This window comes from Phyllostomus discolor, chromosome 3 (assembly GCF_004126475.2).
Source record: "Phyllostomus discolor isolate MPI-MPIP mPhyDis1 chromosome 3, mPhyDis1.pri.v3, whole genome shotgun sequence".
Classification (NCBI taxonomy): Eukaryota; Metazoa; Chordata; class Mammalia; order Chiroptera; family Phyllostomidae; genus Phyllostomus; species Phyllostomus discolor.
Window position 1 is genome coordinate 48,418,824 of NC_040905.2, and position 14,403 is coordinate 48,433,226.

Here is a 14,403-nt window from a genome sequence, read left to right on the forward strand (position 1 = left end):
AGTAAATAATGTTTGCAGACATTTGTCTTCCACTAGTAGAGGGGAAATAGGTAGAAAGGTGACTCTGGAACCAGACCAGTTGAGTTTGGTTCTCTGCCTCCTAGCTAGGGGACATTAGCCTTATGTATTAAGTTTGTTGTTGTTGGTTTGTTTTTTTTTTTACATTTCTTATAGTTCCAGGAGTTTTTTTCCCCCTTGACTCAAGACAAAGATGGGAAACTCTTAAAATAATAGGCGAAGGAAATATGGTGCAAGATTATTTTTGGTTGCAACATATGATTGTTTATTCTACTCCTTTATTTCATCCCTAAATGGCCTATATTTTTTAAGGCAGACTCTAATTTTTATTAACTTTTAAATTTTGGGGTATTAACAGAGATAGTAAAAAAAACATACAAATTACTGGTTGTCTTACAAAGGTTAGAGCTTTTAGAAGCTGTTATATAGCACAACTTGACTTAGGGTAATAATGAGAGCTCATTTTATTTTTAGGACAAATCACCTTGTGATGTAAGTTTTGTTTAAATTTTGGAAAGTTGTGCACTTGGTTATTTAGTATTGGTGATTTTTGAAGAGGACATGTAGCGTGGTTTTTTGTTTTTTGTTTTTTTTTTTTGTTATATTAGAATCTATTAGTTTCTGAAGTTGTGATTACTCTTCAGAGTCATGGGAAGCTAGCAGGAGATGAATTCCTGGTCTCATAACTGGAATTCTGAACATTTTCCCTTCATAGAATATGTTGTTGTAGAGAATGCTTGGATTTGTTGGTGCCATGATTTTAAGTACTGGCCTGGGGTGCTTTACCACCAAGTTATCAAGAGTAGATTACTTATTTAGCCAGAATTCATTTCATAAGAAAATCTTCTATGAACTATACATTTACCCTCAGGCGGAAAAAGCTACATTAAAAAGCTAAGTGCCTATAATATGACCAAATTACTAAGACCTTTTAAAATTTGTTCATTTGTCCTGATTTGGCACATTTAGTTGTAATTGTTCTGATATTTTAGTATTTAATGTAGTAAAGGAGCAGATGACTTGATACTGGATATAGAGAGCCCTACAGATTCCACCAAAAAAGCTACTAGAACTGATAAATTCCATAAAGTAGCAGGATACGAAACAAATATCCAAAAGTCAGTTGCATTTATATATACCAATAATGAACTATCAAAAAGGGAAACTAAGAAAACAATCCAATTTACAATTGCTTAAAAAAATACCTAGTAATAAATTTAACCGGGGATGTAAAAGTCCTGTACTCAGAAAATTATTAAAAAAATTGAAGAAAAAAAATTGAAGATACAAATAAGTGGGAACATATACCATGTTCATGGATATGAAGAATTAACATCATCAAAATGTCCATACTACCCAAAGCAATCTATAGATTCAACATAATTTCTAACAAGGTACCAATAGTATATTTCACAGAACTAGAACAAATGTTCCAAAAATGTATATGGAACTACAAAACAATAAAAATCCTAAAAGAAAACATAGGCAATAAAATCTCAGATATTTCTCAGAGCAATATATTTTCTGATATATCTCCTTAGGCAAGGAAAGCAAGAAAAAAAATAAACCAATGGGATTACATCAAACTAAAAAGTTTTTGCATAATAAAGGAAACCATCATCAAAATGAAAATTCAACCCATTGGGAGTAAATACTTGCCAATATATATCTGATAAGGGGTTAATATCCCAAATGTATAAAGAACTTATAAAACTCAACACACACAGAAATGTCCAATTAAAAAAATGGGTAAAGGACCTGAATAGACACTTCTTCAAAGAGGACATGTAACTGACCAAAAAAGTGGAGGGTTGGCAGCCTGCTGCCACAAAAGCCAAACTCGTGAGGCAGATGCTGGTACAAAAGGATAGATGCTATATTCCGGTGCTGCACGACCTGGGAGAATGGCGGAAACCTGTCTCAAAATCCATTTCCTCAGCAAGACCAAGACAAAAGTCAGTGTGCAGAGTTCCTGCTCCAATTTAAAGTACAGTCCTTTAGAGCTGGCAGGCAGCTTGCTAAACGGTCATAATCCCCATCCAGGTAGTTTATCTTGTTCCCAGTTACTGTTTATTTTAGACTTCCTTCTGGGGCCTTCATGTGGAGCCACATGACCCATGGATGCTAGGGCCGCAAGGTCATGTACTTCTGGGAGAGTGTGTGAATGGAATGGCCAGTTGCATCACCAAGTGGGCAAGAGAGAGAGAGACCCCCTCCTGGAAGTCATGGACCATGGTGAGAACAGGTGATTGCACTGCATGAGTTCAGATCACGAGCATGCAAGGGAGTGAGAGAAAGCAACTTCTTTGTTCCCCTGGGATTATATTACTTTGGGCGTGGGACAGACCAGGTGTTTTCTCAAAATGACCAATCAACTTCCTAAACTTTCAGGGGCCTCAGGTGGGTCCACCTCCCAACCAATCCCTTCTCCAGGTTAGACCGACAAAGGGAAAGCACCTCCCCTTGTGCCATTTTAATTTCTGTGTTGTATGTGTCAGCCTCCCCGGGTCCTACCCTCCAACTGCTACTGAAAAGGGTGGGGAAAGAGCTTTTTCCTGTCCTTTTATCTTTGTAGCTTTTTGTGCTTGGGCCCTATCCATTGATATTTCCAGCTTTCCCCACACTCAGTGTAAGAACCTCCCTCTGCTGCCATCTGCTGCCATCTTGGCCAATGGGAGAGACTCTGTGGCTTTCCAGACAGTCTACTGGTAAAAGACATACAGAGGGCCCATAGACATACAGAACATGCTCAATGTCACTAATCATCAGAGAGATGCAAATTAAAACCACAGTGAGGTATCACCTCACATCTGCTCCTGTGTTATATAAAAACAGTGGGAAGCTTCTGTACAGGTCTCTTGCCATCTTCTGTAATTTTGAAAAACTCAGAGGAAATGTAGCTTTGTCTGAGTTTGTTATTTTATTTTTTGATAACAACTGAGTGCCCAAGTGGATGAAAGTGAAATTATAATAAAAGTCAATCTTGGAAAAATTGTAATGCCTCGATCAGCAGAGTCCAATGGAAATGTCACAACAGTAGATGGCTTTTGCACTGTTAAGCTGATAATAGAATGTTAGTAGTTGGCTTAATATTTGTTGTCTTCTTTAGCAGTTAATTATGTAGATGGTGAGAATTTACCCATTTTTGCAGTTCCTGTCCCATAAATGATTTCACCAGTTATTCATTGTCCAGTCCCAAGTTTTTATAAATTTTAAAAGACCTAAAATATGCTCTTTGATTATTGAGAGCATAAACCAAGCTTAATATACATTTATTCTCACATTAATCAAATCTGTAGGTGTGACATGAACAGGTTGATATTTTTAGAAACTCATTCTGGTTTTTAATAGATGGGGGAGTCGGTCGGAAGTAAGAAGGCTATTGGAATTTACATGCGAGAAATACTAGCAGCCTGATCTGTGGCAGGTGGTGAAGTAGATGGAAAGCAAACTGAGGGCTGGGGCTCATGGTAGCTTGAGGATATATGGTTGAAGGAATGTTTTTGTTTTTCTTTGCTTGTGTGCATTTTAAAGATAACTGAGACTTGAAACGTGGGTGTGAGGCATGCTGCAGAGAGAAAGCAGTTGAAATTAGAGAAAAGGATAACCATTCCTGGGAAAATATGGAAAGAAGTGAAATTTAGTTATGGAGAGAGTCCCCCACACTGCCCCTCAGCTAGGTTTTGCCAAGTTGGCTTAAACTTTTGAACTAAGAAACGAAGGGATAAATTAAAGACTAGAGCTGTATTTATATTGTCCTCCCTCATCTTTTGAAGGGGAAGAGAAAGGAGGTGAAATGAGTTAAACAGTGACTGGACAGCACTTTGGGATCAGTAAGTGTGTTGGGGATCAGTATGCATACTAGGGAGCAGTAGTTGTTCATACTTACTAAAATCTTTCGCAGCAGATTTTATTCAAATATAGTTAATGGCAGTAAGATCTTTACATAGAGTTTTAATAGAACACAAAATGATAGGGAATATTGGTTTCACCTGTTCTGGTTTTAAGGCATGAAGGTGTGTGTGTTCAGGTTACCTGGTTGGGGGATGGAGGTTTATCTTGTGGGAAGGAAGGAAGCCCAACAGTCAGTCTCTGCAGTTCCACTGAACCTGCCTCTGGGAGCTAACAAACTGTCTCCTCAGTCCACACCTTCCTGCCCTTCCACACCCTTCCAGCAAGTAGTGGAAGCCATTTTCTTGTGAAATTACTGTACTTTTCAGACTATAAGACGCAACCCCCAAATTTGGGAGGAAAGGGTGTGTCTTATAGTTGGAATATAACTTGCCTAGCTTGTGGGGTGCGGGTGCGGGGGCAGCCTATGTTATTTCTGTTATTAAATATTTTACCACATTTTTTGCTTCAAATTTTTTCCTGTTTTCCTCTTCTAAAAGCTAGGTGCGCCTTACAGTCAGAAAAATTTGGTAACTCCAGCTGTACCGATTCAATGAAGGTTAGAGGGTTAGTCTCTATCACCCTCTTTTCTCACTTCTTCCCTGCTCACACTTCCGCCTCCTTTTTTCTCCACCCCCAGGCCCTTCTGAGGATCTGCAGGACAAGGTGAAAACTCCTGTAATACCAGTCATTCCTAACTAGAGTAGCATTGACTCTGCAGGCCCTGTTTTTGCTTTGGTAACTCATTGGCAACTCCAGTAAATTGCCATTCCTCTCAGATGCTATACCTACTGCTCTTTCTTTTGATCACTTTCTTTTGACTTACCATCTATTTGTCTTTCTGCCGTGATTAGTGTCAGGTTCTGCTGCTGCTACTAATCTTGGTCTTGTATTCAAGCACTTCGAAAAATGGGATTTAATTGGATTGATTAGTTATTATCCAATATAGAGTCACTACTTCTGTTGGGGTCTGCCAGACTCTTATGTCCATCTAAAATTGGCTGCCTTTGACACAGATGCCAGTTCCTCATTCTTTACCATGTGGTTAAGGTAATAGGGTCACGTGACACAAAGGTTGGGCAAACAACTGCTCCTGCTTGCTTTCCTGAGAAAGTGACTGGGTGTTTTATAGCCTATCCGTTACGTGAGATGTGCTATACTGTCTTGATACTTCAGTTAATCATAAATGGGGAGTTTTTTTGTTTCATCCTTAGCTTGGTATTGCGGTAATGATGTAAACAGTCTCAGGGATCACTATTTTCCATGTGCAGGGACTGTATTAAGCATTTTACATGTAGTCGTGCATGAGCAATATGATACATTTTACTGATGGAGAAACTGAGTCACATAGAAATATGAAGTGCCTTGTTCAGTTTATAGTTTTTCAACAGTGGAACTGGGATTTGAATAAAGGCAGTCAGCTTTCCAAACAATAAAGACTAACAATCTATAGCTTAACATTTCAGAGCTGCAACTGACTAGGGAGATCATCTATCACATTTCCCGTTTTATTAGAGGGTCTGCAGAATAGCTTTGGATTTAATGAATTAATCCCATTAAAATATTAAGATAGAACTTTAATGTTTATATATAGTCAGATCCAAATAGGATATTTAAACTCTAAAGGATGTCTTTACTTGCTTCTTGAATGTTAATAAAATACAGAAGCCTAGTGTATTCCACTAAGTCCGTACACTAAGACTACCTCAGAATGCTTTCCTTGTTAGGAGTGCAAAGTCTCAGGCTCAATCTCAGACATTCAAGTATGTTGAGAGTGGGACTCAGCAGTTGGGTTTTAACAGGTGATCGCAGTGCCTACTAAGTTTGAGAACCAACCACTGCCTTGGAATCATCCAGGTTATCAGTTGAAACAGTTTTGTTTTGATTGTGTGGAAGAGGAAGCACAAGTTTTCCTGTCAGAGTTTTGGAATCACTAATAAACGATCAGCTCAACCACTGTCTTTTCTTGATAAAGTTATGATTGCAGTAAATTCTATTTTTAGTATATCTGATGGAAAGAACATATATAGGCATTGGAAAGTCATGACTTCATATTTTGTCTCAGACATAAACCAATTGACCTTGAGGAACTTTATTGACCTTTTTAAGGTCATAGGTTCTTTCTAAAAAAAAAAATGAGACAATACCTTCCACCAGGGAGAGTTATATCAAAGATTGGAAATAATGTAAATAAGTGCTAGTTACTTCATTGGCATTAGAAGATCATTGTTACTTAAATACTCAGTTTTGTTGTTTTCTCTCAGTTTAGAGGCTATAGCTTATTCAACATTATTTATACTTAATTAAAATCCATTTGAAAGGTTAATTATGTTTTATTCAATTTTCTCTTTTTTGGAGAGGGAGGGAGTGATAGAGGTGGGGGGAGGGAGAGAGAGAAAGAGCGAGAAAGATAGACAAACAGTGATTTGTTCCTTGCCTTATTTATGCATTCATTGGTTGATTCTTGTATGTGTCCTGACTGGGGATCAAACCTGCAACCTTGGCATGCATTTATTGGGGCAACTCTCTAATAACTGAGCAACCTGGCCAGGGCAGGTTATTTATGTTTTAATTCCTAAATCATTTTTGTTGTGTCTTGTACATACTCTACTGCTTTGTCACCTAATACTACATTAGGAGAAATTCTGACCAACTAGAAGTGAATTTACTTCATTTGAGGCAATGATTTTTTTAACTTTCAGCCTGAATTAAACTTTTCTGGATTCTAGAAGGAAAGTGTATTCTAGTTATAGTAGTCAAAAGTAGAAAGTTAGATGAATGAGTTCATTTGGTGTTAATTTAGAACTGAGTTCTCCCTCCTGTAGGATTAAAAAAAAAATAATTTCATCTGAATTTTAGGACACTTGATAATTGGATATGCATATTAGTAAAATGAGAGTAGGGAGTCATTGGACCCAATGTACTCTTGAGGCTGGATTCATCTTTCTGACCCCACATTTTGTCTCCTCCCTTTTTTCTTTTTGAATTAATTTTCTTCTATAATTATGGAAAACATTTTCATGGTTCCAAAGTAAAAAACTACAAAACAAGTTACACTCAAACAAGTGTAGCTTCCAAAGCTATGCTGTGTCCTCACTGTTTTCTTCCTGTCCCTATAGGTGATAATTTTAATTAGTTTTTGGTTTAGTTTTACTTTTTTATTTTTCTTTCTTTCTTTACTTATTTATTGAATTTTGGGGGGGTGATATTGCTTAATAAAATTATACAGGTTTCAGGTATACAGTTCTACAATACATCATCTGTATATTGTATTGTGTTCACCATCCCAAGTCAAGTCCTTCCAATCACCATTTATCCCCCCCTTTACCTTCTTCTACCCCCACCCCAATTCCCCTTTTCCCTGGCAATCACCATACTGTTATCTCTGTCCCTGAGTCTTTCTTTCTTTTTTTTTTTCTGATTAATCCCTTCAGTCTTCTCACCCCTCCCCCAACCCTTCTCTTCTGACAGTTGTTAGTCTGACCTCTGTATTGAATCCGTCTCAACTTTGTTAGTTTCTTTTGTTCATTAGATTCCAATATAAGTGAAATCATATGTACTTGTGTCTTTCTATGACTGACTGATTTCACTTAGCATAATACTTCCATGCTCATCCATGCTGTTGCAAAAGGTAAGATTTTCTTCCTTTTTTATAGCTGAGCAGCATTCCACTGTGTAAATTTTCCACAGCTTTTTTAACCACTCATCTGCTGATGGACACTTGGGCTGCTTCCAAATCTTGGCTATTGTAAATAATGCTGCAATGAACACAAAGGTGCACATATTCTTTCAGATTAGTGTTTCTGGTTTATTCAAATATATTCTCAGAAATGAAATCACTGAATCAAAAGGGAGTTCCATTTTAAATTTTTTGAGGAAGCTTCATACTGTTTTCTATCATGCCCATGCCAATCTACCTTCCCATCTAGAAGCAGAAGGGTTCCCCTTTCTCCACATCCTTTTCAGCATGTGAGGTAATAACTCCTTATGGTTTTATTTTGCCTTTCTTTCATGATTAGTGTTGTTGAGCATCTTTTCATATGTCTGTTGGCCCTCTGGATGTCCTCTTTGGGGAAGTGTCTCTTTAGGTTCTTTACCCATTTTTGAAATTGGATTGTTTGTTTTTTGGTGTTGAGTTTTATAAGTTCTTTGTAAATTTTGGATATTAACTGCTTATCAGATGTATCATTGGTGAATTCATTGGGTTGTTTTTATTCACTTAGTTGATGGTTTCCTGTAGTGTACAAAAACTTTTTAGTTTGATATAGTTCCATTTATTTTTTTCTTTTGTTTCCCTTGCCTAAGATCATATATCAGAAAATATATTGCTCTGAGAAATATCTGAGATTTTATTGCCTATGTTTTCTTTTAGGATTTTTATTGTTTTGAGTCTAACATTTAAGTCTTTAATCCAGTTTAAGTTTATTCTTGTGTATGGTATAAGAAGGTGATTTAGTTTCATCTTTTTGCACATTATCTGTTCAATTTTCCCAACACAATTTACTGAATACACTCTCTTTACCCTCTAAAAGTTTTTGCCTCCTTTGTCAAATATTAATTGACCATAAAGGTGTGGGTTTATTTCTGGGCTCTCTTTTGTTACATTGAATTGTGTGTCTGTTTTTATGCCAGTACCATGCTGTTTTGATTACTGTGGCCTTGTAGTGTAGTTTGATATCAGGTAGTGTGATACCTCCAACTTTGGTCTTCTTTCTCAAGATTGCTGTTGTTATTTGGGTCCCTTTGTAGTTCCATATACATTTTTGGAACATTTGTTCTAGTTCTGTGAAATATACTATTGGTACCTTGTTAGAAATTATGTTGAATCTATAGATTGCTTTGGGTAGTATGGACATTTTGATGATGTTAATTCTTCATATCCATGAACATGGTATATGTTCCCACTTATTTATATCTTCAGTGTCTTATAATTTTTTGAGTACAGGTCTTTTATATTCCTGGTTAAATTTATTCCTAGGTTGTTTGTTTGTTTTAAAGCAATTATAAATTGGGTTATTTTTTTAGTTTCCCTTTTTGATAGTTCATTATTGGTATATATAAGTGCAACTGACTTTTGGGTTTTTATTTTATGTCCTGCTACTTTACTAAATTCATTTTTCAGTTCTAGTAGTGTTTGGGTGGAATCTTTAGGGTTCCTTATATACACTACCATGCCATCTGCAAATGATGACTGTTTTACTTCTTTGTTTCCAATTTGAATGTCATTTATTACTCCTTGTCTGATTGCTGTGGGTAAATGGACATCCCTGTCTTGTCCCCAATCTTAAGAGAAACACTTGTATTTTTTTGCCCATTGAGATGAGGTTGACTGTGGGTTTGTCATTTACAGCCATTATTATGGTGAGGAATGTTCCCTTTATTTGCACTTTGCTGAGAGTTTTAATCATAAATGAGTGCTGTTTTTTACCAAATGCTTTTAGTGCATTTGCATTTATTAATATGATCATGTGGTTTTTATTCTTCATTTTGTTTATGTGATGTGTCACATTTGTTGATTTGTAGATATTATACCCACCTTGCATTTCCAGAATAAATCCCTCTTGATCACGGTGTGCAATATTTTTAATGTATTGCTGTATCCAGTTTGCTAATATTTTATTAAGGATATTAGTATCTATGTTCATCAGGGATATTGGCCTATAATTTTCTTGCTTTATAGTGTATTTCTCTGGTTTTGGAATCAGGGTAATGCTCATTTCATAAATTGAGTTGGGAGTCTTTCTCCTCTTGAATTTTTTGGTGTAGTTTAAGAAGGATAGGTATTAGTTCTTCCTTGAATGTTAGGTAAAATTTACCTGTGAGTACATGCAGCCCAGGACTTTTGTTTGTTGGGAATTTTTTGATTACTCCTTCCATATCACTAGTTGTTTCTTTGTCTCCTCATTTCAGCAGCTTCTTCGTGTTTGTTTCTATGTATTAGATCTGCCATGACTCCCAGTCTTCATGGGGTGGCCTTATGTAGTAGATGTCCTGTGGGACCCAGTGGTACAGTCTCCTTGATCACTTTTACTGGGTGCTCCAGTAATGTCTGTGTGGGTTATGTCGGCCCCCCTGTTGTAATTGAGTCTTGGTTTCTGTTGGCCGATTCGTGCTCAGGCTAGCTAACTGAGGCTAAACCCTGATCACAATAGCATAGGAGCTACTGTGGAGGTGCTGACCACGGGAAGTGGAATTCACCTCAGCTGGGGTTTGGGCTGGCTAAGATCGCCCTTTGGATATGTTGTTTGTGAAGCTTTTGAATCCTGCTCTGATGTTGTCTAAAGCTGGTCACTGAGTGTGTTGGTTCTGGGCCTCTTGGGAGGGACACCATTGTGCGGCAATGTCAGACAGTGTCTGTGCCTGGCTCTCAGCCACCTGTTTGGAGCCACAAGCAATCCAGTTTGTGGCTTCACTGGGCTTGGCTGCACGTGGGAAAAATAATGCTGCACACCAAATTTGGCTTTTACTAGCACCAGCCAGGTGCCAGGGCAGGTCAGCAAATATCCACCACATCCCGACGAGATCCCCCTTTGCCTGCCTAGCCTGTCCACTGCCTGTTAGGCTCAGTCACTGAAAGAGCTTCTGGTGGAGTCAGGGTGGTGGGCCTAGTGGATCTTCCCTGAGGGAGAAGTCATTCAGGCTTCAGGGAATGTAGTGGTTGTGGTCCCTGCCCCAGAGCCAGGAGACTCAGTCTGTCCTGGATTTTGTTCTGACCTGGGAAGGTCAGAGCCACTAGGAGTAAGGAGGATGGGGCCTCTGGAATCTGGTGGTTGGGTTACACTCAAAGTTAAAGTTACACTCAGAGGAGTCTAGCTTCCAAGCCTATGCTGTGTCCTCAATATTCTCTTCTGCACCCAGTAGGAAATAATTTTTATTAGTTTTTGGTTTAATTTTACTTTTTAAAAATAAATAAACACAAACAAGTTTATTTTTATCTTCCTTTGTGGATAAAAGGTAACATCCTATTTACACTGTTATTTTCTGCACCTTTTTCACGCACCCCATGGTAGTATATGTTATCTCCTTATACTTTTTTACAACTGCGTGATACTCAGCTGCATTGTATTATCAGGTAAATATACCATGGTTTATTCAGCCATCTTCTCTTACTAGACATTTAGTTTGCTTCCATTTATTGCCAGTATATATTTGGAATAAATTTTTAGAAGTGAAATTATGGGTAAGTTAAAACTGCAGATGTGGTTTTGCTAGCTATTGCCAACTTTCCCTTCATACAGATCTTAACAGTTCCTATTAGTAATCTATAAGAATCCTTTTTTCCTTACAGCTTTGTCACAAAGTGTGTTAATGGGTTTTTGCTAATTTGATAGTAGAAAAATGATTACATCTGTGTAGTATTTTTTGACTGGTAGTTAGTTCTCTTATGAGTGATCTTAAACATCTTTTCACTTACCTTTTTGAACTATCACCATATCTTCTTTCTTTTTTGATATATATTTATTTCTTAAGGAGGTATTTCTTGGTTATTAAAGCTGCTACTACAGGGTCTAGTGCAAATAATGCCCCTTTTTTATTACAAAATCACAAGTGTGTAATTCTGTACATAATACATATCACATTCAAGCACACCATATGATATTTTAGGTGAAATGTTCAAATTAAAACAACAAATTATTGCACCCCTATTATTACCCTACCAACAACACTCAAGCAGGCCTTACTTCTGCTGGACCTTGTATTTTGAAGACTTAATCTTTAGATCTCCCAGTCAACTTTAATCAGTCAAAAAACAGTATTACCAGTTATGCATGATTAAATTAAAAGGACCTATGTACCTATTTCTTATATTCAAATAAATCACAATCTAATTTATGAAAAAAGACTTGCATGAAGATCATTATTGTTCAGTGAAATAAATGTTAATGGAGAGAAATACCAAGCTCTGTGGAAGCACTGAGCCTGGGATGGAGTGACTTGGGGAGCAGGAAGATACTAAGAAATCATTGGTTAGCATATTAGGTTGTTTTTGGATTGAGTTTTTAAGAAAGAGGAGGAGATTGCTAAGCTGACTCTGCTTGGAAGAGTATTTCTGCTAGAGGAAACAATGCCAGACATGGTGTCTGCGGACTCACAGGTCATCTGGTCTTGTGGGTTGTGGAGGGTTGGGCATTGAGACTGCATCTGAACCATCCAGACTTACTAAGTCTCCACTTGCTGACTGTAAACCGAGTTCTAAATTAATTGCAGCAATACCAGCTCTAAGAATTTGATTGCACTGGCCAGGTGGCCCAGTTGGTTGGAGTGTTGTCCCACACATTGAAAGGTTGCAGGTTTGCTTTGTGGTCAGGACACATACCTAGTTCGCAGGTTTGATCCCCAGTTGGGCCACCTACAGGAGGCAACCAATCAAGTGTTTCTCTTTTTCTCTTTATCTGAAATCAATAAAAACATATCCTCATATGAGCATCAAAACATTTTTTTACTAAAACGTTTGTTTTTTATGTTTTTCTCCTGAGACACACATTCCCTCTTGACAATCTTCCTGCTCCTCATTCCTAGTAAACATGGGAGGGGAACCCAGTGAAGTAAAGTGACTTTATGCCTTCCTTCCATTATTTTAGAGCAAGCCTAAAACCTTTTTTTTGTCTGTGCTGTACTCTTAATTTATCTTACTTTTTTCTTTTTGCTAAGCTTGAGGTTCCTTATTCAGTGGCTGGTTTCATTTGGTTAAGGCAGGAAGATCTGGCAACATGAGAGTGGTTATGAGAAAGTTAATGAGGCTGGAAAGGAAGGCAGGTGCTGGGTTACACATAGATCAGAGCCTTGTGACTCATTTTGAGGAAATTGCATTTTATAGTTAGTGGAGAGCCTCTACAATTTTTGAAATGGAGGGGAATGACCATTTTAGCCATTCATTTTTGAAAGGTAACTTTGACTGTTGAGGAAGATGGATAAGAGAAGGTATGTATAGTTGAGAGCAATGGTCCCCAGACTAGCAACCACACATCACCTGAGAACTTGTTAGAAATATGGATATTTAGGTGTTACCCCAGACCTATTGAATTAGAAGCTCTAGGGATGGAGTGCAGCAGCCTGTGTTTTATTGGATTCTGATGCATGCCAAAGTTTGAGACTAGGAGGCCAATGAGGCTACATTACAGTTTGTGAATGCTTTTCACATTAATTATGGTGTTGATTTTGTTGATGTTCATTATGTTTGTGTTTTACATTCACAATCAAGTGAAATAGAGTATTTAGGATTTGTGACTTAGTTATTTATTTGAAGGCCTAATATTAAAAGATTTGAAAAGCTGGGATTGAGTGGTAATGCATTATACTTGGGAAGGGGAAGACAGTCCAGGATCATGTGGGAGAAAACAGTTACAGTCAGTGAAAATATTGAAGTAGAATAAAACAAGTGAGAGGTACTTAATGTTGAATGTTCAATGTTCCCTGTACATGACATTGGTTTGTAATGTCATACTTGGAATCTGTAGTAGGGAATACTGCTGAAAATACAAAAATAGGGGGAACATGAACTCTTTGTGGAGCCCAAAGGAAAGGATGGTGGGTTTTCCCAAAATTTGCCAAGATGCTCTTGTGCAATGAATTCCACAGCTGTTAAGAGGCAGTCTACTTTCAGTCTTTACATAATAGCTAGCAGCTGATTTGCATCTAACCCAGTTTTCATTTGGTTTTCTTTGAGGATGCCAGGGCTGTGGGTTTAAATTTCAACTTCGTTGGAATGGGACTGGGTAAATCTGATAATCATCTTTTTTTCTTTTACTTTCTTTGCCAGGTGACCAAAAGTACAGATAAAGTAAATGCTTTGTAAATATCAAAATTGTGTCTTAAAGGATGAGTAATCTTTTTTTCTCCTTAAAATTTTATTCCAGGACCCATCAGTTACACAGGTGACAAGAAATGTTCCTCCAGGACTTGATGAATACAATCCATTCTCGGATTCTAGAACAGTAAGACTATTCATAATTGAACTACTTTTAAATGTTAAAAGTAAAAGTAAATAACAGTTTTATTAGTATGATTTCTTTTTTAGTCAAATGGTTAAATTTATGTAAAACAAGCTTTTAGTATTTTATTTAGAATTTAGCAAGTTAATTTTTATTTATTTTTATTATTAATTACTTTTAAAAGATTTAATTTATTTATTTTTAGAGAGGGGAAAGAAAGGAGAAAAACATCATTGTGAGAGAGAAACACTGATCAGTTGCCTCTCATATATCCTCTGCCTGGAGATGGAACCCACAACCCAGGCTTTGGCCCTGACTGGGAATCCAACTGGTGACCTAGATGATGCCCCACCAACTGAGCCACACCCATCAGGGCTTATTATTTGTTTTAAACCTCACCCAGGGACATGTGTATTGATTTTAGAGAGAGAGGAAGGGAGAGAGACAAAAACATCAATGTGAGAGAGAACTGATATGAGAGAGAAACATCCATCAGTCGCCTCTTGTACTTGCCCTGACAGGGGTTGGGGAGGGTCAAACCTGCAATCTAGGTATGTGCCCT

At 37.4% G+C, this 14,403-nt stretch overlaps 1 protein-coding gene across 1 annotated transcript in view; it reads left to right on the plus strand.

Annotated features, from left to right (window-relative positions):
* The window catches only part of SCAMP1 (secretory carrier membrane protein 1), a 93,905-nt gene that overhangs the window by 13,237 nt on the left and 66,265 nt on the right, over positions 1-14,403 (plus strand). Inside the window, exon 2 of the mRNA XM_028511464.2 lies at positions 13,767-13,844. Coding sequence (XP_028367265.1) covers positions 13,767-13,844 — 78 coding nt within the window. The remainder of the gene's footprint in view (positions 1-13,766; positions 13,845-14,403) is intronic.